General features: G+C 51.6%; 1 protein-coding gene across 2 annotated transcripts; it reads right to left on the bottom strand.

Annotated features, from left to right (window-relative positions):
* Nucleotides 1-13,372: 13,372 nt before the first annotated feature.
* On the bottom strand, nt 13,373-21,506 carry COPS8 (COP9 signalosome subunit 8). Of its 2 annotated transcripts, XM_071562653.1 has the most exons (8): nt 21,389-21,505; nt 20,511-20,581; nt 17,539-17,587; nt 16,657-16,789; nt 15,649-15,756; nt 14,938-15,000; nt 14,341-14,382; nt 13,373-13,857 (listed from the first exon to the last, which is right to left on the bottom strand). In XM_071562653.1, the coding sequence occupies exons 1-8, from the start codon at nt 21,464-21,466 to the stop codon at nt 13,778-13,780; spliced, it is 624 nt and encodes a 207-aa protein (XP_071418754.1). In that variant the 5' UTR covers nt 21,467-21,505; the 3' UTR covers nt 13,373-13,777. The 2 variants fall into 2 exon arrangements, with proteins under 2 accessions (XP_071418754.1, XP_071418755.1); XM_071562654.1 differs by lacking the exons at nt 14,341-14,382; nt 14,938-15,000 and having other exon boundaries at nt 21,389-21,506.
* Nucleotides 21,507-23,022: the final 1,516 nt, after the last annotated feature.

The following is a 23,022-nucleotide window of genomic DNA, read 5'->3' as shown; positions in this document are numbered from 1 at the left end:
ACCCCCACCTGGCCACAACTTCCCTTCAGGCAGTTCCAGACAGTGCTGAGGTCACCTCTGAGCCTCCTCTTCTCCAGGACCTTCTACAGAGGGGCCCTGAGCAGGGACAGAGGGCAGGTGGCACCATGGAAAGCTCCTGTGCAGTTTGGAGGCCTCAGCAACAGGGTGGGAAATGAAAAATGATAATGATCTCTAGAGCACAAAACTACCTGAAATGTCAGTGAAGATGAGCAGTATTTTCCTGACAGGTTGGCCTCATTTCTAATCCCTTTTCCTCAATGCTGGTTCAGCAAATGCCCCCTTTGGAACCTGGTCAGGGTCATCACTGAATCCAGCTCCATTTATTCATTTCACATAATTACCACTGTGGATTGTGATGAGTTCAGAGTTCAAAGCTGCTTCTATTCTCTCTGATTTGCCTTCAGCATCACTGAGGGATGTCTTGGCAAGGATTGAGGTTTTCTAGCAGGGTCACTGATGGTGTCAAACTGCACTTGGCAACACAGTAAAGTACTCTTTGGGTTTTGTGTTTCTTCTTTGCAAATATTGTGTGATTGGTGGTCCCCACACTGTGCTGGCACAAAGGAGGAACCAGGAAAGCAGGAGCAGAGCCCAGCTAAGCACTCTCAGTGCTGGTGAGACCCTGAGTCTCTCTGGGTGTCAGTAACTTGGTTGATGTGTTGCCTTCTGCTGCTGCTTTGGCTGAGTAATGCACTGTGGGCATCCTGGAGATGTGGTTAGTGAAGTATTTGTGTATCTGTGAGAGTCCCCCTGGGCACAGCACAGCCTGCCCAGAGCAGAAACAGCATCAGTGGCTGCAGGGAGGACACAGAGTCCCCCTGGGCACAGCACAGCCTGCCCAGAGCACACACAGCATCAGTGGCTGCAGGGTGGGCACAGAATCCCCCTGGGCACAGCAGAGGGTGGGCGCAGAGTCCCCCTGGGCACAGCAGAGGGTGGGCGCAGAGTCCCCCTGGGCACAGCACAGCCTGCCCAGAGCAGAGACAGCATCAGTGGCTGCAGAGGGTGGGCACAGAGTCTCCCTGGGCACAGCAGAGGGTGGGCACAGAGTCTCCCTGGGCACAGCAGAGGGTGGGCACAGAGTCCCCCTGGGCTCAGCAGAGGGTGGGCACAGAGTCCCCCTGGGCACAGCAGGGTCTGCCCAGAGCAGAGACAGCATCAGTGGCTGTAGGGAGGGCACCGAGTCCCCCTGGGCACAGCAGAGGGTGGGCACAGAGTCCCCCTGGGCACAGCAGAGGGTGGGCACAGAGTCGAGTCCCCCTGGGCACAGCACAGCCTGCCCAGAGCAGACACAGCATCAGTGCCTGCAGGGAGGGCACAGGGACTGCTCTGCCATCCTGCACTTTGGCTTCACATTCAAGGGTCAGGAATGATGGAAGTTCACTCACTGTTTGGCTCCCTAAAGATTCCTGTAGCAGAGAGAGAAGTCTCATGTAAAGTACAGGTTTTTAGACTTGAGCAACAGTAAGTATTTTGGAGCCATGGACGTGACCATTTGAACCTTCTTTCCAAAGGAGGCTGAGCATGGTGGCCCCACTGAGGGCAGGGGGGCTGAAGGAATCCTGTGCTGTGGGTTGTGTGCCAGAGACCTGAGTCCTCACTTTGTCTGATTGCAATGGCTCTTATTCTTTCTGTTCAATCTTTGGAGCTTTAATATTTTTAGAGAGACATCCATGTCCAGAGGATGTGTTGGGGTGTTTGTTCTGTCAGGCTGGCTTTGATATTCCTATTAAAAAAATATATATATGACTCATTGATGAGAAAATCTTCTGCAGAGAGAAGGATTTTTCTCCAGCTTAAAATCTGTATATAAAATTGAGTAGAAAAAAGTGAAGAGTCAAGTTTTGAAGCAAGGGATAGAAAATAAAAATGACTGTGAACTTGTTCTACTGACACTATTTGGATTTATTGGGAAGAGGCCAAATCCTTTGCTAGTGAGCTAATTAGAATTGTTCATTATGTTGAGGGGTTTTGTGGGAAATCTGAAGAAATAACTTGAGGAAGGAAACTCCCTTTGAAAGCTGCAATTAGAAATGTTTGTCTTCTTTGGCTGAGTGGGATGACTTTGGGTCTTGTATTTTACCAGAGCAGATTATGCTTTGGCTTGTGAAAAGGAAACATCAAAGCACTGGTTTGAATTTGTGAATAATTAACATTTTCTTGTGAATAGGGGAGGAGTGCAGGGAAAAGGGAATGGGCAGGTTCCCCTCCAGCTCCTGGGCACTCTGGTGCCAGGTTTGGAGCCAATCCAAGCGGTGCTGGGACTGCAGCAGTTTGGGTGGGCACAGTTACCTGTCCCCAAACAAATGCCAGGCTGCTGCATCAGCCCCTTCACTCCTCACTGTGGGACATGAGGCTGCAGAGCCCTCCTGTGCCTGAGGGACTGGTCCTGGCCAGAGAACTCCCTGCCCCATGGCCCGGGCTGGGCACAGCTCTGGGGCAGTGGCAGCAGCAGGGAATGGGCAGTGCTCGTGTCCTCTGGGGGTACAGCATTCCCTGAGCACCAGAACCAGTGCAGGAATTGCTGAATTGTTGGAGTTCTTTGGCAGTGGCTCAGGTCTTCAGCAGAGCAGTGAATTTGGGCACAGGTGGCAATCCCTCCTTGGGCCCTTTGTGCCCATTGCAGGAGTTCAGAGCCAGGCCCAGGGGCTGCCCCTACCCAGCACTGGGGATGTTCCATTCCTGGGGGCAGGATTGTCCCTGGGAAAAGTTTGGTTGGATGAGGAGCTGTGGGATGGGTGCTTGGAGACAGGGCTTCCATTTTCAGCCCTGCCACTGAATTCCAGTGTGATTCTGAACCAGTTCTGTGTGAGCTTTACCAATAAATTCCTGATCAGCCAAAGCAGGAAACTGCAAATGGTCATTCAGCAAATTGGGAAGATGAGGGTAATTACTGAGATAAGACAAGGCCAGGCCTTACATTGTTCCACTGGATCATGATGGATGTTGGGAGGAGATGAAAGCTCAGCACTGGGATTTCCATCTCTCACAGATTCTTTTCTAGAAATACTCTGTAAGACCATTTCAAAAACCCTGCACTTACCAAGTCCCACATAATGAGGTAATAATTAGTGCTGTATCAGGTGTGAAAAAGAGCAGCTCAATCCTTCAATTCCAGGAGAAACAGGTTATATCCACAGAAACCCGAGGGTGTGTTGAAGTCAGTAACATTCACAGTCAGCAGAGCTTTGCCATGGCAGCTCCTGCCACTCCCTTTGCACACTCACTGACCAAGGGACACAGCTGTGCCATGGCAGCTCCTGCCACTCCCTTTGCACACTCACTGACCAAGGGGCACAGCTGTGCCATGGCAGCTCCTGGCACTTCCTTTGCACACTCACTGACCAAGGGGCACAGCTGTGCCACGGCAGCTCCTGGCACTTCCTTTGCACACTCACTGACCAAGGGGCACAGCTGTGCCACGGCAGCCCCTGGCACTCCCTTTGCACACTCACTGACCAAGGGGCACAGCTGTGCCACGGCAGCTCCTGCCACTCCCTTTGCACACTCACAATGCCCAGCCCCACACTCTGCCAGGGCAAAGGGACCACAGCTGCAGGTCCCCACTGTGCCCCTGCAGAGAGCTTGGGCTGCCCCAGCCCATGTTTATTGTTCACCCCTCCCTTGCAGCCTGGTAAAATTCCCTCCAGTATGTTGCAGGGGGGGCAGGGGTTTGGTGGGTCTGGCCCTGCTGTGTCCAAGGGGCTCCTCTGGGCAGGCACAGGGAGGGAACTCTCACTCCAGGCTGGGCAATGCTGATCACCCCTCCTGGATTTGAGGTTCTGGCACATTTTGGCATCATCTTACATATTCCTGCCTTAAAGGTCAAACTGCTTCTTGCCAGGGACAGCTGACAAAGGAGAATAGCAGTGCTTGAGGAAAACGCCCTCCCTAATGGGTTCATCTCCCTTTTCTCACCCTTCTGCATGGGAAAGGGATTGGGGATGTTCCCTATGAGCATTTCTGAGGCTGTGGAAGGCTCAGCCTGAGCTGCCCCCCACAACAGGCTGTAAAATTGATGGGTGTCAGATCTGAGCAATATTGGGGGCCAAGGCAGGGGCCAAGTTTTCCAGCCCCTCAGGGTTGCTCCATCAGTGCCCTTGGCCATAGAGCTGAATCTGCACAGGTGCCCTCAGACAGAGCAGTTCTAAAGGACCTCATTGGCAAAGGAGCCCAAAGGAAAGTACATTGTATTTTTGTAGTATGTGTTTTGGGAGCTGACTAATAGAAAAAGGGATTTTAAAGTATTTTTTAAAACCCTGAACCAACTCAGTGTGTTCCTTGCATGCCCACAGTGGCACTGCAGGTTTAGCTGGGGGTTGGCACATAAAATTAATAAGGATACAAAGGCTGAGAACAGGGTTGAGTGGGATAAGGAACAGAAAAACCAAAGGGCCCAGAACTCTCACTGAGGAACATCCCCAGGAACACAACAATCCAACTTGAAAACTTTTCTTAGCATAAAACGACCTTCTCATAACTGGCTCTGCAGACCAGGGGCTGAAACTGAAAACCTTTATTCAAACAAACCCCTTTTCTGGGCAGGGAACTTTAATGAACAGGTAACTTTAATTCAGGGTCTCTGTGTTCCTGCAACTTTTATCTGATGCTGAATGTGCAATCAAGGGAGATTGTGGCAGACCTTTATTTGAGGGTGGGTTCAATCCTAAAAACCTTTATTCAAGCTCTCTCTGCAAATGAGTAACTTGAATCAATGCAGGGTTTGTGTGTCTTTTATCTGAGGGTGCCCCAGTGGGCACATTCTCCCATGTTCACACACTCACACACACTGACATGTCTCACACTCTGCTGAAATAGTGCAGAAAGAACTCGGGTTCAAAATATTTTCCCCAACAAAATTCAAACTCAAACAAGTTATCTGTTAATTCTAAGAACTGATTTATTCTTTATTAATCAACTAATTGCTAAAGAGTGCAGAGAGAGGAAATAAGAACAGTTGGGAAAACGTTAAGATTGCTTTTTAGAAGCAAAGAAAAAGAGAAATTATCATCATTATCACCTCTAAATAAGCAATTTTAACCACCTGTTTGTTTGGTCCTTGAATGCTGCTCTGAGGAAAACCTGTAAAAACACAAACACATTCCTTTCCCAAGTTCAGTTGAAAAGATTCAAACACAGAGTTTGTTCACAAGTGTTCCTGTGGCCCAGAAGTAGCCTCAGACTCCCCTTCCCCTTGGTTTTTGCTGGACTGGTGTCACCTGGTGTTTGCTGATCTTGGGCCCACAGAGAGCTCAGCAGGGCTCTGAGTGATTTTAAAGCAGATTTCAAACAGAAACTGTTTAAACTCATGGCCAGGCTCTGTCAGAATGCTCATGTTTGCCTGTGCCTGTTGGAAAGCTCTGACTAATTGCCCAAACCAGTTAATGTACAGACCTGCTCCTAAGCAAAGGTGCTGCATTTCAAAGTGGAATTGAAGCCTAATTTCAAAGGAGTGAGCCTGGGGTGGCCCAGCAGCTCCTGCAGGTGCCTCTGAGCTTTAGAAGGGCAAATGGGGGTGGGCCAAGTCACCCTCCCATAAGTGGGCAGGACTGACAGTCTGAAGGGAATTGCTGCCCTTGTCTAAGGCCATTCCAATGGATCTGGAGGGGAATGAATTCCCCCTCCAAGTTCTGTTCTGTGCAGTCCCTCCCAGTCTGTGTTTCACATTGCTCAGGGAAGGGCCAGGGCCAAACCTTGGGGAGCAGCAGGAACAGACTTTACTCAGACTATTGAAACAACTTTGGGAATCATCATAAAGGTTTTTTCAGAGGAAATCCTAATTGCCTTTGGGTTTACATAACCACAGTTAGTCCAAACTGTGACTCTTCAGGCCCCTTTCTGGCCTTGCACAGATCAGAACACACTTTGGGCTTTCCTGGACTCTTTCTCCTTCCTGGCAAAGAAATGAGAGAGATTGTGAGTGGAGCTCAGTGAAGGCCAATTGCAAAGTTCCTGTCTATCACTTGGGAAATAATGAGGGGGAACAGAGCCCAACAGGCAGGATGGAGCTGATGAGGATGCCTTGTGATGTTGAAGGAATTATCTGTAGAAACCAAGTGAGTGTTGAGAGTGTAATTAAGGAATTATCTATAGAAGCCAAGTGAGTGTTGAGGGTGTAACTTGGAGATTCACTATGGACACTTTCCCCCAAAGTGGAAGAGGCATTTTCTAATATTACTGAAGAATATTAGTGTTGCTATTCCTGCTGTTACCATTTTACCTTTCACCCCAGGGCTCAGGTCAGCAACAACAATTTCTACAGGGTTATCAGGTTTGCTGAGTGTTCCCTTTGCTGCTCAGGGATGCTCAACAGTCTTATTTCTGATCAAAATTATTTCAGTGGGAACTGTGAAGCCAGTTCCCAGCAATCCCAGCAGGGCAGGGGCAGCAAAGCACTGTCTGTGCTTTCTCTCAGGGCACCTCACTGAGCCTCAGCTTTAGCAGGAAAGGGGTTCCAATACCCTGTGTGTGCTTTCTCCCTTATTGGATTCCCACTTCAGCAATGAGGTGAAATAATTGTTTAAAATTACTGAAAATGTATCTTGGTCACAGCCTCAAAACTGAGACTCAGGATCATTCTATTTGGCTTCTCATGAATGTAACTGAAGTTGTTGTGTAGCAGAGGATGTATTGGTGTATTAATTTTATCCAGTTTCAAGTTTGTGCTATCTCAGGGAGCAGGAACTGTGGGCTCTTGGTTGCACCTCTTCCCACTCACTGGGCTCAATATCCAGGACTGATTTTGTACTAACCATGAGCAGAGATCACCAGGACAGGCTTCCAGCTCCCAAATGCTGCCCTGCAAGTGATCTGGGAGCTCTGGGAACACCAAGGGTTAGAGAACACCAGCTGGCACTTGCAATGCAGGCACAGGGGATGCTGCTCCAGGGCAGGGCAAGAAACCCCTGCCTGTCCACAGGTGGGATTCACCTTCCTGCAGCACTTGGGAATGAGGAGCAGTGGAAAGGGACACTGTCTGAAGTTAAAAAGAGATAAAACTAACCGGTGTCAGGTGATCTGCACCAGAGGCAGCCTGGACAAAGGATGAAAATAGTGGAAGTTACATTTGCTAAAGACTAGCAAAAGTCAAAGAGCAGAAATCCAAGCAAGGAAAATGTAAAACATAAACCAGGAAGTTAGAAAGATTATTTGATTTTCCCTGTAGTAATGAAATAGATTATTTTGTCTTCCAAGAGACCTTTGTTTATCCCTGAGCTTCTGTGTCCTTATCCTGAAATGTTTGGAAGGTTTGGGGCCCAATCAGAACCCAGTTTGAGCTGACAGGAGCAGCATCCTGGCTTGGATGAGCTGCTGGAGCTGGGAAGTGTCACAGCCCTCCCTCTGGAGCGGCCACAGCACTCTGTGACTCACAGCCTCTTCTGTCACACTGAAAGCCTTCCTTAAATCACAGCTGTCTGTTCTTGTGAGCTCAGGTTATTGCAGTGCCTGGTGAAAGAGTCCCCCAATGTTCCTGTTCTCCTGCTCCTTATTTCCCAGAACTGCAGTGCTTGGCATGGCAGTAATTGCCTAAAGGTGGGGACAATCTGATTGCTAAGTGTGGCCATGCAGGGGTTACTCAGGATATCTAATGCAATGGTTGTCAGACTTAGGCATGGAGGAAGCTCTAAAAATTTAACAAATTTTCAATAACCAATTGACCTTTACATGGGCAAAGAGGTTTTTGTTACTCATTCCCCTGCTGAAATGTGACTTCCCCTTAACCAGAGCAGTCCATAGAATGAGCAGCAGAGAGAGCAACCAAACATGTGCTCTGGTTTTTTGTCCCTCACTAACTATAGTTTTGGCTCACAAAAATAGAAGGACTAGTAAGATAAATTTTCTTAGAGAATACAGCCATTTCCTGACCATAAATTCTGCAAACTCACGAGTTTGGAGCCTTAACTTGCCTCTGATTTCGTGTTCAGCACACTGAAAGCTTCTCATGAGTTGTGTCACTTCATTTCACAGCCTCAGCTCCCTAAATTATGCTATTTATTGCAGAAAGAACTAAATGCAATTTGGTTTGTCATTATCTATTTGGTAAAAATGTGTCCCATGCTGCTGTCAGGAGACAGGACAGAAGTCTCCAGCACAAAGGGCAGAACAGGTCAGACTGAAGGTGTTGGAATGAGATCAGAGTGAGACAAAATAGAATAGAACACAAGCAGGAGAGCATGTGGGTCAGTACAGGGATTTGTGGAATGGAAAGCTGAATATGCAAACAGGGGGCACTGGGTTTCATTTATCACTTTCACCTCTTTCTGCTTTGAAATTTAGTTAGTAACATAATAGTGGCCTAGAGATTTAAGGAAGAAAACATACTCAGGCATTCTTAATCCTACTTATATATAATTGCATAGAAGGAAAACCACCTGTTTATTTTTGTTTTGAAGCCTGCAGATATTGGGGGTATTTGGCAGGATGCATATTGGTGTCAGTTGTGGGGGATTTTTGGTGTCAGCTGATGTGGGGGGCTTTTTAAACCTAAAATGAGTATTGAATGTTTATAGCCAGTGTCTCAATAGTGCTCAGGAACACAGGGTGAGTTCTCCCCCTCCCTCCAGCTGCCCCTGTGGTTCTGCTGAACAACCAGTGCCAGGCCCCCCTTGGGCACCCACATCTTCCTCTGGCTCCGGGCAAAGCCCCCTGTGCCTGAGAACAAACCCCCTGACACCGAGTCCCTGTGCACGATGTGACTGACAGGCCCAGGTGGCATTCCTGGGGTACCATCCTGTGCACTGGGGGCTGGCCCAGCCCTTGACTGCTTGGGGTTTATTCTTTCCAAATATACACTTACCCTGAAGAGCGAGGCAGCCCCTTGGAATGGGAACGCAGCAATCCTGGGGGAGGCCCACGGGGGACAGTGCCCTTGGGCAGCAGGTTCTCCCTGGCAGCAGCAGGCAGAGCTCCCTCACCCTGAGCTGCGGGACACGACGAGAAACACCAGGACCCATCCCCTGCTGGGCACTGCTCAGCGCTGGCATTTTCCAGCCCTTTTGTTGGGATCAACCCGAGCCGCCCCGGGGGTGTTCCCGGTGCCTCCACTGTGCCCGCAGCACTGACCAGCACCGCTCGAGGCGGCCCAGCAAACCTGTATATTTGGGGAAGAGAATATTCCATTATTAGGATCAGTCCAGGCTGCAGACAGGCTGCATTACATGGCTTCGATTCAGGGGAGGCTGGAAATTGGTCAGTTTCCACCTGGAATCTGTTGGTGTCTGTAGGACAGTGAGATCCAAGGACCTGCCCCAGCACAGCAAACCTTCCCATTTTGGGTAGAGGATTCCCCAAACACACCTCACCTGTGCTTAAACCCAACAAACCTTTTTCAGATGTGAGCTTGAGCTGCTGGACCCAAACAAGGTCTGCAGGAGGAATCCAGTGGAGTAACATCTGCACCTGTTTAGGGAGACAAAACAAGCCCCATCCAGGCAGTTGCAGGCCTGGAACAGAAAGCCCAAACCCTGCGGCTGGGGGGTCCGGAACAGCCCCCCAGCCCTGCCTGGGCCGGGCACACGGAGCGCAGTCCCAGCTGGCAGGGCTGGGCCCGGCTCTGCGGGGCAGGGGCTGAGAGGACAGGGCAAGCCTGACCTGGGTGGGTCCTGCAGCCCCGACACGGCCCCGGGAGGCTCCCGGGGAGGCTCCGAACCATCCCCGGCGCTGCTTCAGCTCTGTAATCCCCGCGGCTGCTCCCGACACGGGCAGGACTCCTCTGGCGCGGTCCCGGGGCAGGAGGCGGGTCTGAAACCGGGATGTGCCTTCCCGGGCGGTTCGCGGCCGGTGCCGCTCCAGGGATGTGCCCGCAGTACCGGGCAGGCAGACGGTGCGGGGCAGCACTGGCGCCGCCGTTAGTTCCAGCCTTTATTCGGTACCTGCGCGGAGAGACCCCAAGACCGGACAGAGAGCCGCGACCACCCCCGCCCGCCGGCACCGGACGGAGAGCCGCGACCACCCCCGCCCGCCGGCACCGGACGGAGAGCCGCGACCACCCCCGGGACCGACAAAGCCGCGGCGGGGCCGTACCGGGAGTCCGGACGGGAGCGGGGAAGGACGGCGGGTCTCGGGTACCTCCAGCTCCGGAGCGCGGCTCCTCCTCCCCGCGGCCGTGGGACCGGGCCGGGGCTCCGCAGGGTCAGCAAAGGCCGGATCAGGGTTCGTCGCTCCGGGAGCTGAGGAAGCGCCGGACCCGGGGCTGCGGCTCCGAGGGCTCGGGAAGTGGCCGGACCCGGGGCTGCGGCTCCGCGGCGTCGGGAAGCGCCGGACCCGGGGCTGCGGCTTCGCGTGGGCAGCAGGACCGACCGGTCCCTCCTCCCATCTCCGGGCGCCTGTGGGAACTGCCCCGGGTGCGGCGCGGCGGGGAAAAAGGGGGCGAGGGCGGGGCGGGGCCAGCACAGGTGAGCGGGGCGGGGCCAGCACAGGTGTGCGGGGACAGAGAGCGCATGCGCGGGGCGGGGTCGGGTCCCAGCGGGTCGGGGGGGAAGGGGGACGGGGAAGGGGGGGGGAGTTTGAACGTTCCAAACTTTATACGGGGGGGAAAGGGGGTGGGAAGGGGGGGGAAGGTGGGGGGGGAAGGGGCACTTGGGGTCACGGGACATTGTGACACTGTGTTTCATCTCAGAAATTTTCACACTTGCACTGAATAAAAAGGGACAGGAAGTGATGGCTGTGTTGTTAGACACACTGTGGAGATTCCTGATCCCAGAAATGGCAGTTCATGCCCTGCAGGGTCTCCTGGGATGGGTAACTGTGTTACTGTGGGCTCAGTTCCACCCTGGGGGCACTGATGGGACACTCAGGGACATGGTTAGTGTTGGCCTTGGCAGTGCTGGGGACATGGTTGGATTCGATGCTCTCAGAGGGCTTTTCAATCTTAGTGAGCCTGGGATTGTTTTCACTGTTTTATAAATAAAATGCACAGTGTAAACAAGAACTGAGGGTTGGTTGTAAACACAAAAACCTGGAGCCACATGCACAAGAGGCCCCAAACCTGCAGAAAGTACCAATATTGGTGCCTGGGTTCTGTGTGGTGACTGGCGACAAATCCATCACTGCAGAATTAAAAATGCCCAGGCAAACAGACCAGGCAGGCCCAGAGTGTTGTCCACCAGTGCAGTGGGTGGAGAGAGAAAAACCCCAACCTAACAGTGTGTGCTGGTGCTTTTGTGAGTCCATGACTAAGTTATGCCTGTTCCTGCTCTTCAGTGGGACCAGGCAAGGCCAAAGCAAACCTCAGTCAAAAGGTAAAAGGATTAAATAGATCAGTGCAGAGTCACTTTTGCTGCGTGGCACTTCAGGAGCGTGGGCAGCCGTCTGGAGACTCTGAATTCCCACGGGATGCACAGCTCTGCTCTGAGCCAGGGTGCCCATCTCACCCTGGGGTTCAGTGCTCTCTGTGCTGGTATTTCCTGGCAGCCTGGCACAGAGGCACACTCTGACTGGGCAGTCCCTGGAAATGGGCTGCCTCTTGCTACTGCATGGCCACAAAGTCCAAAGTACCCCCAAAGGGCGTCAACTCAGGCAGAAACACGCTTTGGAGCACGTTAGGAATGAGACAGGAGAACAATTTGTTTGCTGGAGATGGGCAGAGCATCGATTAAGCAGAGGGCACAGAGCAAGTCCATTTGCAAAAGGGCAAAGCAGAGAGGAGGTGACTTTGTCCTGTGTGGTTCCCAGGGTGTCCTCTCTGCTGGGAGGGGGCTGAGGAGGTGGGCGTCAGGATCCCGAGTGTCTGTGGCATCCCTGGATAAGGAGACTTGCCTGCCCTGAGGAGGGGGCTCACTGCTGGGCATTGAGGCCAATGACCAGTGGGCAGCCTCCCAGGGGCATCCCTTGACTCTGCCCTTCCTTCTGCTTCTACTGCCCAGAGGGGCTGGGGGTGTTTCCTGGGGTGTTGAGACAGTGGCTGTGCTGGGAGCAGCTGTCTGGCCCAGGATGGCTTCCCAGCCAATACTGGGAATTCAAACCCAGAACATCTCTGGAGATGGAAAAAGGAATGGGGCAAGGCTATTTGTGGGTTTTAGGCTAAGGGGAAGGCTTGGAATTAAACTTCCCTTCTTTTTGAGGGGAAGGGACTTTCCTTTGCTCTTCATTTCATTTATTCCCCTTTTCCTTAAGGGCAGGACTTGCTTTGGTGCTGACAGTTCTTGTAGGACAGAGCCAGACCAAGAACTTCCTGGTCTCTACAGCTCCCTAACAGGAGGGGGTCTGGCTCTGCTCCCAGGGAACAAGGGGCAGGACAAGAGGAAACAGCCTCAAGCTATGTCAGGGGAGGTTGAGATTGGGTATTAGGGAAAATGGGTCTGCTCAGCCTGTCCCGACACATGTTCTGCCCCTTTGGGTCTGCTCAGCCTGTCCCGACACACGTTCTGCCCCTCTGGCTCTGCTCAGCCTGTCCCGACACACGTTCTGCCCCTCTGGCTCTGCTCAGCCTGTCCCGACACACGTTTCTGCCCCTTTGGGTCTGTTCAGCCTGTCCCGACACACGTTCTGCCCCTTTGGGTCTGCTCAGCCTGTCCCGACACACGTTCTGCCCCTCTGGCTCTGCTCAGCCTGTCCCGACACACGTTTCTGCCCCTTTGGGTCTGCTCAGCCTGTCCCGACACACGTTTCTGGCCCTCTGGGTCTGCTCAGCCTGTCCCGACACACGTTTCTGCCCCTCTGGGTCTGCTCAGCCTGTCCTGACACACAGCAACGGTGACAGCAGTGGCAGCAGACACTGCCCTTCAAGGTGGGGGAGATGGGTCTGCCTCACACCCTCACAGCAGAGTCTCCTCCCAAGCTCTCACCCAAACCCTCTGGAGGTCTGCTTGGATGATGCCTGTTATGAATCTCTCTGTCTGTGTTTGCAGCCTGGGCAAGGCCATGGAGGCAGAGTTTAGTCCAGATCGACTCCCTGCTGTTCCTGAGTCCTGGCCAGGCTTTGGGTGAAAACCAAGGAGGGAAGAAAGCTGGGTATTCTCCACACTAGGAGATGCCAGGGGCTTTATTTACCAGTATAAAAGCTTGGCCTTATAAAAAGCCTCACCTCTGAGTGGACACAGGACCTGGCATTTCCCAGTTCCCAGGAGTGGTTCTCCAACCCTTCGCTGGGTTTCCCAACTGATGGGCAGGTCTGGGTGATGGGAATGGAGTAACACAGGGTAACTGTACCCTTCTTAATCACTATGGACACCCTTTGTAGTAATGACTGGGGACATTGCTGAGCTTATCCCATTGTAATTCTTTGCTTCTTTCATAATTCTTTGCTGTTCTGCACTACAGTAACTTTATACACTTATTCTTTAAAGTTGGTGTCTGTGGGTTTTGTGCTGACCCTCGACCCCTGGCAAAACAATTACACACAAAATCACAATCACCACTGAAAAGGACTTTAATGAGCTGCAACACAAGTACACTCACAGCAGGCCAGGGCAAGAGGTGCACACAGGACCACTCAAACAGCATCTGGGCTCGGAGACAACTCCATCTCCCTCTCCCTGTCCCTCAGATCAACGTGCCACAGCTCTGTGCTAAGCACAGCACTACTCACCCTTTGTAGCCAGTTAAATTTCCTACATCATACTGCTGTGTATCTACTGGAAAAATGTTGCAGGAGTTAAAGCAGCCTTTCCACTGCTAGCTGGGCTTTGGCAAAACAGGAGCTGGGCCAACATCCACTGGAGATTGTAACGCTTAACAGGTAATAAAATAAACCTGAGATTCCTAACCCTCTCAGTACACAGGATTCCCAAGTTGCTCTGGACAAGGAGCAGGGTGCTCAGTTTTCAAGGAAGGCCACGTAGTCAGTCAGTCTGGCCAGTTGCTGCTCGTTGGGAATGGGTGGGACCGGAGCAGGTTCTAGAAAGAGAAGACAGAAGCATCATTTAGGAAGCAAAGCCATCAGCAATACCTTCCATCACAACTGTAAGGAGAAAATTAAAGGCATCAGACAGTTCAACAGCTTCTGGGGGCACAGCTTAACTGTCCCACATCAGGCAGGAGCAATGAAACCTGCCCAGAGTTGCTTGGTGAAGCAATTGCCTCCAAGGAAGCAGTTTAAGCCAAAATTGTTCCATTTTAGAGGCTTGGAATCTGCTCCCTCCTTCAGCTATGGACGTGGGAAACTCAGCAGTCTCAGGCACCTCTTAAAACAGGAGGGAGAAGAAGACAAAGGGATAAATTATCCTGGTTATGTATCACCTAATTGGGGTGATTTATTTGGGTTTTTTGAGGGGGTAGTGACAACATTCACTTCTCCAGGACTCAATTCCCACTTGGTGGTGCTGGTGACACTGCTCAGATTAATCTAACTGCACATTTAATATATATAAGCAAAAATACCTGATGAAGGAATAAATCTCTTCAAGGAAGCTTCCAAAACACCTGAAGAAAAACACATGAAAGTCCAGGAACAGGGATTCTCTTGTCAACACCACAACAGTGAAGAAAAGATCCAGCAGAATAAATTTTAACAGCACAGGAAATTAAACCAACAACTGGAGCCCCTCAGAACACAAGGATTCAATAAATCCCTGCCCAAAGAAGTTCTGATTCTCTGGAAAAAATTCTCAGGTTCAAAATGGTGTATTTTTTACTCATCCTTAGTAAATTAAGACATGTTATTGGAGGTCATCCAGTTAATGTGTCACTGAGTCAGAGCAGCAGCAGAGGAGGGGCAGCAGCAACCACAGCAGATCCTGACAGCTTTTGTTTAAAAAAGTTGATGTGAGGATGTCATTTAATCCAACCCCTTCAGAAATGCAAACCAAACCCACTGCTTGGTACTCCCTTACACTTTATACCAGTCCCATGTTTCGAAGCAGCATTAGCCTCCAAAAATATCTAACAGAATTCTGTGCAAAGTTTGCATTAAAGACTAACCCCTAATTCCTGGGAAAGGCTGAACTGAAGGTTTCATGCAATAACAGCTCCACCTACCTGGCTTTTTGGGCATCACCATGCGGGTTGCAAAGTCTGCCTGCCAGCCCTGCTCCAGCACACCTGGAAAGGCAGTTACAGCAGGAGGAACAATTTCCTTATCTGATTGCTAGACTGGCAAAATAAAGATGCACATCAAGGCCAGCAGAAAAGCATCTCTGCTCTCTGCCTGGATGCCACAGCTCCAAGGCAGTTTCTGACTGGAAAGCCTATGGTTAGACAAGCAGTTCAACAAATAACACCACGAAAGCAACAGCACATGGAACCAGCCTCAGCTTTCACTCCTCCCTCACCATGGAATTGCTTTAACATATGGAAGGGGAGAATAAACAACAACTAGTGTGAAATCATTTTTAACAATACAGCCACATCCAGAGCAAAGATACGGTGTCTATTCACTGCCCCAATACAACAGTCTCAGAATCCATAGGCACATATTTGTTAATCATCACTGAGAGCTCTGATCTCAATCACCTTTTGGGCAAAAACGACTCAGGGAAGAAATGCCAAGTACCTTTTGGGCAAAAACAACTCAGGGAAGAGATTCAAGCACCTTTTGGGCAAAAACAACTCAGGGAAGAGATGCCAAGCACCTTTTGGATTAAAATGACTCAGGAAAGAGATTCAAGCACCTTTTGGACAAAAACTACTCAGGGAAGAGGCGCAAGTATTTTTTGGACAAAAACTACTCAGGGCAGAGATGCCAAGTACCTTTCACAGCCTCTTCTACAGGAAGTCCAACGAAAGCTGCAAAATCATCCGCCACTATCGAGGTATAAGCCTGAGACACCAGTGCAAAGGCTCGTCTCCTGGTGGCATCTGAGGGCAGAGAAACCTGTGAGCAGACAGAACACTCACCTCCACAGGGAGAACATCTGAGAACATTTCCCCAAGTCTGATGACTCTGGAAAAATCACTACCAGGCTAAAAAGGGAGCACAACAGAAGTTCCCCCTCCCGTCCCAACCTTCACTGATGCACCACGGTCAGCAGGCAGAGACAACAACGCGCTCTCTGCCAGGACAAAACCCCTCAGACCACCCTGAGCCTCCAAATGCAGCATCCTGGGCACTGCCCCCAGTGCATAAACCACTTCAGCAAACCCTCATCCAATGGCATTCCCTGTTTCCAATAAGCTTGTGTGTCAAACGGTTCAGAAGCAGGAAAAAGATGCAAGAAAACAATTAGTTAAACTACTATTGGCATCCAAAGATCAGTTGTTTCTAAAGCTGCAGAGAATTTGTTATTGCAAAACACCTCCTGAGGCTTCTCGGCGGTCTGTGCTGCCCTCTGGTGGCAACAACTTGCATTTCACAGGCTCTAAAACGCATCGCAAGTCACAGGTAACAGAGAAACCTTTTTCAAAGCCTCCCAAGGGTCTGAAATGCCAAGCCAAGTTCCCTACATGATTCTCAGAAGTCTGATCAAGCTGGGTAACTAATGGTCTGTTTTGCTGTTACAGAACAAACCACATGGTTCATGAAATTCCAGTAGGAAAGAATATACAATAACATAACCCAAATACAAACAATTTTGTCTGTTTCTACAAGGTTTGTCATGAAGGTTTTATTTACACCTGATACCTAAAATCCTTTCAGGAAAACCTACAGAAATTTGACAACAGTTCTGATTTCTCAGTTGATCATTTGTCTCTCTGTGTTTGAGCACACAGAAAACATTCCAGGCCATTCCCTGCTGGCCACACGAGTTCCCTTCGTACCTCTGAGCGCTTCCATGATGGGCTGGATGGTCTCAGACCACTGATGGGCACTGATTGTTGAGTAGATCCCTGGGAAGTCTCTCTGCCAGATTCTCTGTCCCACTGACCAAACTGCACCAAGCTCAGCATTTGCCTGTTGAGACAAAACCCCTCCCAGGTGTTAATCCAGAGGAATGTCTTCACTAGAGAAGCCACAGCTACAAACCCATTTCCACTCCAGGTTTCCACACAGTGCACCAAATACAGCAGCATTCCAAGGTAACATCACCACTGACTCCACTGATCAACTACTTTTCTCTCTAAGGAGAAAGACAATTATTCCAGAACCATCTCACTGTCCCTCCTTGACCACGAGATTTCTTAAACAAGGCTACAGAACACTTGTTTTCTTGGAAAATGTATGATTTTTCAAATTAAAAACCTAACAAGAAAGGAGTCTGGAAGCATTTCTGGGGTTCTCTTTAGTGAATCCTCCAAACACAGCTTTGATCCAAATGAAGTGGAAAACAAGTGCTTGCAGAAAGCCCATCAAGTTGGAGATGCAACTTTATCTGAAGCCACTTTGCCCTTCCCAAAGATTTCTGTCCCCACCTGTGGAATGTGCCCCATCCCAGAGTCTGATCCATTGCTTCTCTCCAGCTGATCACCCGTTATCAGGAGATGTTCTGCTACAAAGACCACAGACTGAGTGAACTTTATTGCCCCAGATCCTTTGGGAGGGGAAAGACCAGGAGATGTTAAACCCCAACCCACTGGCTGAGCTGTTCCCAGCACAGAACTGAGCCCAAGGCTCTCACAGAGTCCTCGGGGCAAAAGTCACCATTTGCAAGCTTGAAACATGAACCTGTTCAAACACCAAAAGGCAGCTGAGGAAGGACTTACAGATTTGATGGCAGGAGGGATTCTTTTCCAGAGATACCGTGCATTGTTCCTGAAAAAAAACCAAAAATTCAGTTGAAAATACTCCTGGGTAACCAACCAAATGCTTGGTGGAAGGAGACACCAACAGGTCTGCTCAGATCTGCAATGAACAGTCCCAGTGCTTTAAAATGTTCCCTCCAGCAGGAATATTTCACACTGTTTGGGCATGTTTTCCCTAGCCCAGTTTGGTCACACACATCCTGGGGACTGGGACATATTGGAACACTGAGTTATTGATCTTTAGAGCACAGAAACCAAACTGAAATGGTTACAAGATTTAAAAAGTGAAATAGGGGGAAAGACTCATCTGAGCCAAGTTTTGTGCATTAAATATTCAGTGTCAGCATTCAGGGAATTTTTCCTGGAAGAATATACACCTAAAATCCAGGAAAACACTCCAATCCTGCAATTCCCTACAGCAGGGCTTCCTTTGGGGCTTGGGAATCAAAGCAATCCTGCAATTCCCTACAGCAGGGCTTCCTTTGGGGCTTGGGAATCCAACCAATCCTGCAATTCCCTACAGCAGGGCTTCCTTTGGAGCTTGGGAATCAAACCAGTTCCTCACAGCAGGGCTTCCTTTGGGGCTTGGGAATCCAACCAATGCCCCACAGCAGGGCTTCCTTTGGAGCTTGGGAATCAAACCAATCCTGCAATTCCCCACAGCAGGGCTTCCTTTGGGGCTTGGGAATCCAATCTATCCTGCAATTCCTCACAACAGGGCTTCCTTTGGAGCTTGGGAATCAAACCAATTCCTCACAGCAGGGCTTCCTTTGGGGCTTGGGAATCCAACCAATCCTGCAATTCTCCAAAGCAGGGCTTCCTTTGGGGCTTGGGAATCCAACCAATCCTGCAATTCTCCAAAGCAGGGCTTCCTTTGGAGCTTGGGAATCCAACCAATCCTGCAATTCCTCACAGCAGGGCTTCCTCTGGGGCTTGGGAATCAAACCAATTCCCCACAGCAGGGCTTCCTTTGGAGCTTGGGAATCAAACCAATTCCCCACAGCAGGGCTTCCTTTGGGGCTTGGGAATCCAACCAATCCTGCAATTCCTCACAGCAGGGCTTCCTTTGGGGCTTGGGAATCCAACCAATCCTGCAATTCCCCACAGCAGGGCTTCCTTTGGGGCTTGGGAATCCAACCAATCCTGCAATTCCCCACAGCAGGGCTTCCTTTGGGGCTTGGGAATCAAACCAATCCTGCAATTTCTCACAGCAGGGCTTCCTTTGGGGCTTGGGAATCAAACCAAATCCCCACAGCAGGGCTTCCTTTGGGGCTTGGGAATCCAACCAATCCTGCAATTTCTCACAGCAGGGCTTCCTTTGGGGCTTGGGAATCCAACCAATCCTGCAATTCCCCACAGCAGGGCTTCCTTTGGGGCTTGGGAATCCAACCAATCCTGCAATTCCCTGCAGCAGGGCTTCCTTTGGGGCTTGGGAATCCAACCAATTCCTCACAGCAGGGCTTCCTTTGGAGCTTGGGAATCCAACCAATTCCTCACAGCAGGGCTTCCTTTGGGGCTTGGGAATCCAACCAATCCTGCAATTCCCCACAGCAGGGCTTCCTTTGGGGCTTGGGAATCCAACCAATCCTGCAATTCCTCACAGCAGGGCTTCCTTTGGGGTTTGGGAATCCAACCAATCCTGCAATTCCTCACAGCAGGGCTTCCTTTGGGGCTTGGGAATCAAACCAATTCCTCACAGCAGGGCTTCCTTTGGGGCTTGGGAATCCAACCAATCCTGCAATTCTCCAAAGCAGGGCTTCCTTTGGGGCTTGGGAATCCAACCAATCCTGCAATTCCCCACAGCAGGGCTTCCTTTGGGGCTTGGGAATCCAACCAATCCTGCAATTCCTCACAGCAGGGCTTCCTTTGGGGCTTGGGAATCCAACCAATCCTGCAATTCTCCAAAGCAGGGCTTCCTTTGGGGCTTGGGAATCCAAACCTGGCAGTGACATTTATTCTGCCTGAATAAACCATCAGCAGCTCCTCAGTGAAACCCCAAGTGCAGGGAACCAAATTCCCACAGGGACAGGGCAATCCCACCACAGGCAGGACCCACAGGAGCTCTTCTCCCTGCAGGTTTGGCTCCTTCAAGCCAAGAGGATCCCTCATTTCTAAGAGGGACAGCCCAGAGTTATTACCCTGTTGTGATTTCAGCACCAGGAGCAGCTGCTCAGAACAGCTGCAGCCTTGACCAGCTGCAAATGGAAACCCTGGAATGTCTGGCACTGCCCAAAGCAGCCAACCTCTCTGCTTAAGGAACTTAATTCCTTCATTTCCCGACAGTTCCAAAGGGTGGGCAGCAGCAAAGGAGGGTGATTTTCCCAAAACAGCCAATTTCACTGCTTAAAGAACTTCACTCCTTAATTCCCGACAGTTCCAAAGAGTTCCAAAGAGCAAAGGAAAGTGATTTTCCGGTCAGATTGAGGGTGAAAGGGACAATCCCGTGAATATCACCCGTTGTTTGTAAACACAGCACGCCCACACTCAGACAACCAACTCCTCCGATTCACATCCAGACACCACAGACACAATCCCGGGAATATCACCCGTTGTTTGTAAACACAGCACGCCCACACTCACACAATCAACTCCTCCGATTCACATCCAGACACCACAGACACAATCCCGGGAATATCACCCGTTGTTTGTAAACACAGCACGCCCACACTCACACAATCAACTCCTCCGATTCACATCCAGACACCACAGACACAATCCCGGGAATATCACCCGTTGTTTGTAAACACAGCACGCCCACACTCACACAATCAACTCCTCCGATTCACATCCAGACACCACAGACACAATCCCGGGAATATCACCCGTTGTATGCAAACACAGCACCGCCCACGGGCATTTTGTTACTCTCACAACCAACTCCTGCCCTCCTGCCCTGCAGCTGGAGCTGCTGTGACAAACCCAAAGCCACTCACATGTCGTTGTGCAGCAAATACAGCGCCAGGAGCTGCCCATAAACCAGCGGCGTCGCGATCCCTCCAGGGGCCTAAAAACAAACACAAGGAGGTGGGTTACACATTGTTAGGAGCAGGAGGACACAAAGCACAGCGGGACGTCGAGAGTCAGGGAAGCTGAACACTCCAAAACAAGTGATTTGGGGTTTTTATCTCCAATATCACATTGTAAGTTCAGGCAAATGTTTCAGTATTAATTAAGATGGACCTGCACGGCTCCCAAGGGCTGGGAATGAACCTTCCCTGCTCCCAAAGGAAGGGGAATGCACCTGCACGGCTCCCAAGGGACGGGAATGCACCCGCACGGCTCCCAAGGGCCGGGAATGCACCCGCACGGCTCCCAAGGGCCGGGAATGCACCCGCACGGCTCCCAAGGGCCGGGAATGCACCCGCACGGCTCCCAAGGGCCGGGAATGCACCCGCACGGCTCCCAAGGGACGGGAATGCACCCGCACGGCTCCCAAGGGACGGGAATGCACCCGCACGGCTCCCAAGGGACGGGAATGCACCCGCACGGCTCCCAAGGGACGGGAATGCACCCGCACGGCTCCCAAGGGACGGGAATGCACCCGCACGGCTCCCAAGGGACGGGAATGCCCCTCACACCCCCCAGCCCCATCCAGCTCCCCCACCCGCACAGGGCCCTGTCCCGCCGCGCTCGGGCGCTGCTCGGGCACGGAATGGAACCCAAACACACCAGTGTGCCCGAAACGCGCGAGTGCCCCGAGGCCTCCCTGGCCAGGCCGGGGGGCGCTTCTGAAGACTGGGGACACACACGGACGCACAGAACACGCACACACGAACACACACAAGAACACAAACACATGGAACACACGCACCTCCAACTCGCGGCTCTCGCACTGCTCCAGGAGCCTCCTGAAGCTCCCGGCGCCCTCCGACGCCACCGCCACCGGCATCTTGCCCGAGAGATGGCGTCACTTCCGTCGGCGTCCGACGCCGTCTTCCGCCCGGCCCCCTACGCGGCGCGACTACGTGTGCCCGGGAGTGGGCGTGGTCTCCATGGGGGCGGGGCCAGGGCCGGTCTCCGCATCCCGACCCACACATTCCCTGGCCATCTCCCGCACTCCGGCGTGGGAAGCGCTTTCCCAGCTCCGCCCCTGTGTCTGCCGCGCTTTCAAAGCAGTTTGATGATGTTTCCTGTAAAACTCCCCGCTGTGGTGCCGGAGAGAGAGATACGCAGAGCCGTGGGATATCCTGAGCTGGGAGGGACCCACGGGATCAACTCCAACTCCTGGCCCTGCACAGACACCCAACAATCCCACCCTGTCCCTCAGAGCATCATCCAAACACTCCTGGAGCTCTGGCAGCCTTGGGGCTGTGCCCACTGCCCTGGGGAGCCTGGTCAGTGCCCACCACCCTCTGGGGGAAGAACCTTGTCCTGAGATCCACCAAAACTTGCCCTGGGGAGCCTGGTCAGTGCCCACCACCCTCTGGGGTCAGAGCCTTGTCCTGAGATCCACCCAAACCTGCCCTGGGGAGCCTGGTCAGTGCCCACCACCCTCTGGAGGAAGGACCTTGTCCTGAGATCCACCCAAACCTGCCCTGGGGAGCCTGGGCAGTGCCCACCACCCTCTGGGGGAAGGACCTTTCCTTGAGATCCCCCATACCTGCCCTGGCACAGCTCCAATATATGTACAATACACTGTTCAATATATCCACAGTACAGGATTCAATATATGTACAATACAGCATTTGATACATCCACAATCCAGGATTCAACACATATACAACAAATCATCCCTACCTGTGCTTATACCCAATGAAACAGCCCATCATAACCCCATATCAGCACGTGCAATATTCTGCAGGTAGAGCCTCCCACCCTCTGCTGTGGCCTTTCCATGTCTCCGGTTCCACCCCCAGCGTGGTCCTGTCTGGGGTGACACCAGGACCCCCAGTCCTGCCCACCTGCCCCCCAAAATCAGGCTCATGGGCCATATTTCTGGCTGGAGGGAGTTGAACGTGTTTGCAGCCCAGTTTGAGGCGAGAATTGATGGAAAATGGCAAGATCATCCCCAATCTTTGCAACTTCTGGGGCCGTAGGTGTAACCTCACAGTTTTAGGGTAAAATTAACCTTAATGAGGGGGCTCCTTTTCTGCAAACCTTTGCCTTTCTGATACGATGGATTTGCTTTTCCTCAGCCCCACAACCCTTGAACAAAGCCTGACCCCAGCACTTCTCAGCACCTTCATCCCCAAACATCAACTCCCCAAACCACTTCTTCTTCATACGGGTGGTTCCCCCAAGCCCTGCTCAAAAGCTCCACCACCCCAATCCAAAATTAGGATGCTCTGTGTTGCAGGGTCATCCAGAGGTGTTCCCCACACTTCTGGGCTGGAAAAGGGAAGGAATTGTGGCGCTCAGCCCCTCGATGCTTCGGTGTAAAGAAACTGCTGTAAATTCTGCGCGCTTTGCCGCGGGCGCTCCGCGATCCGGGAGAGGTCTTGGCTA

Source organism: Pithys albifrons, chromosome 8 (genome assembly GCF_047495875.1).
Source record: "Pithys albifrons albifrons isolate INPA30051 chromosome 8, PitAlb_v1, whole genome shotgun sequence".
NCBI lineage: Eukaryota > Metazoa > Chordata > Aves > Passeriformes > Thamnophilidae > Pithys > Pithys albifrons.
The sequence above is the reverse complement of the archived record's forward strand: the minus strand, read 5'-3'. Positions and strand labels throughout refer to the sequence as shown.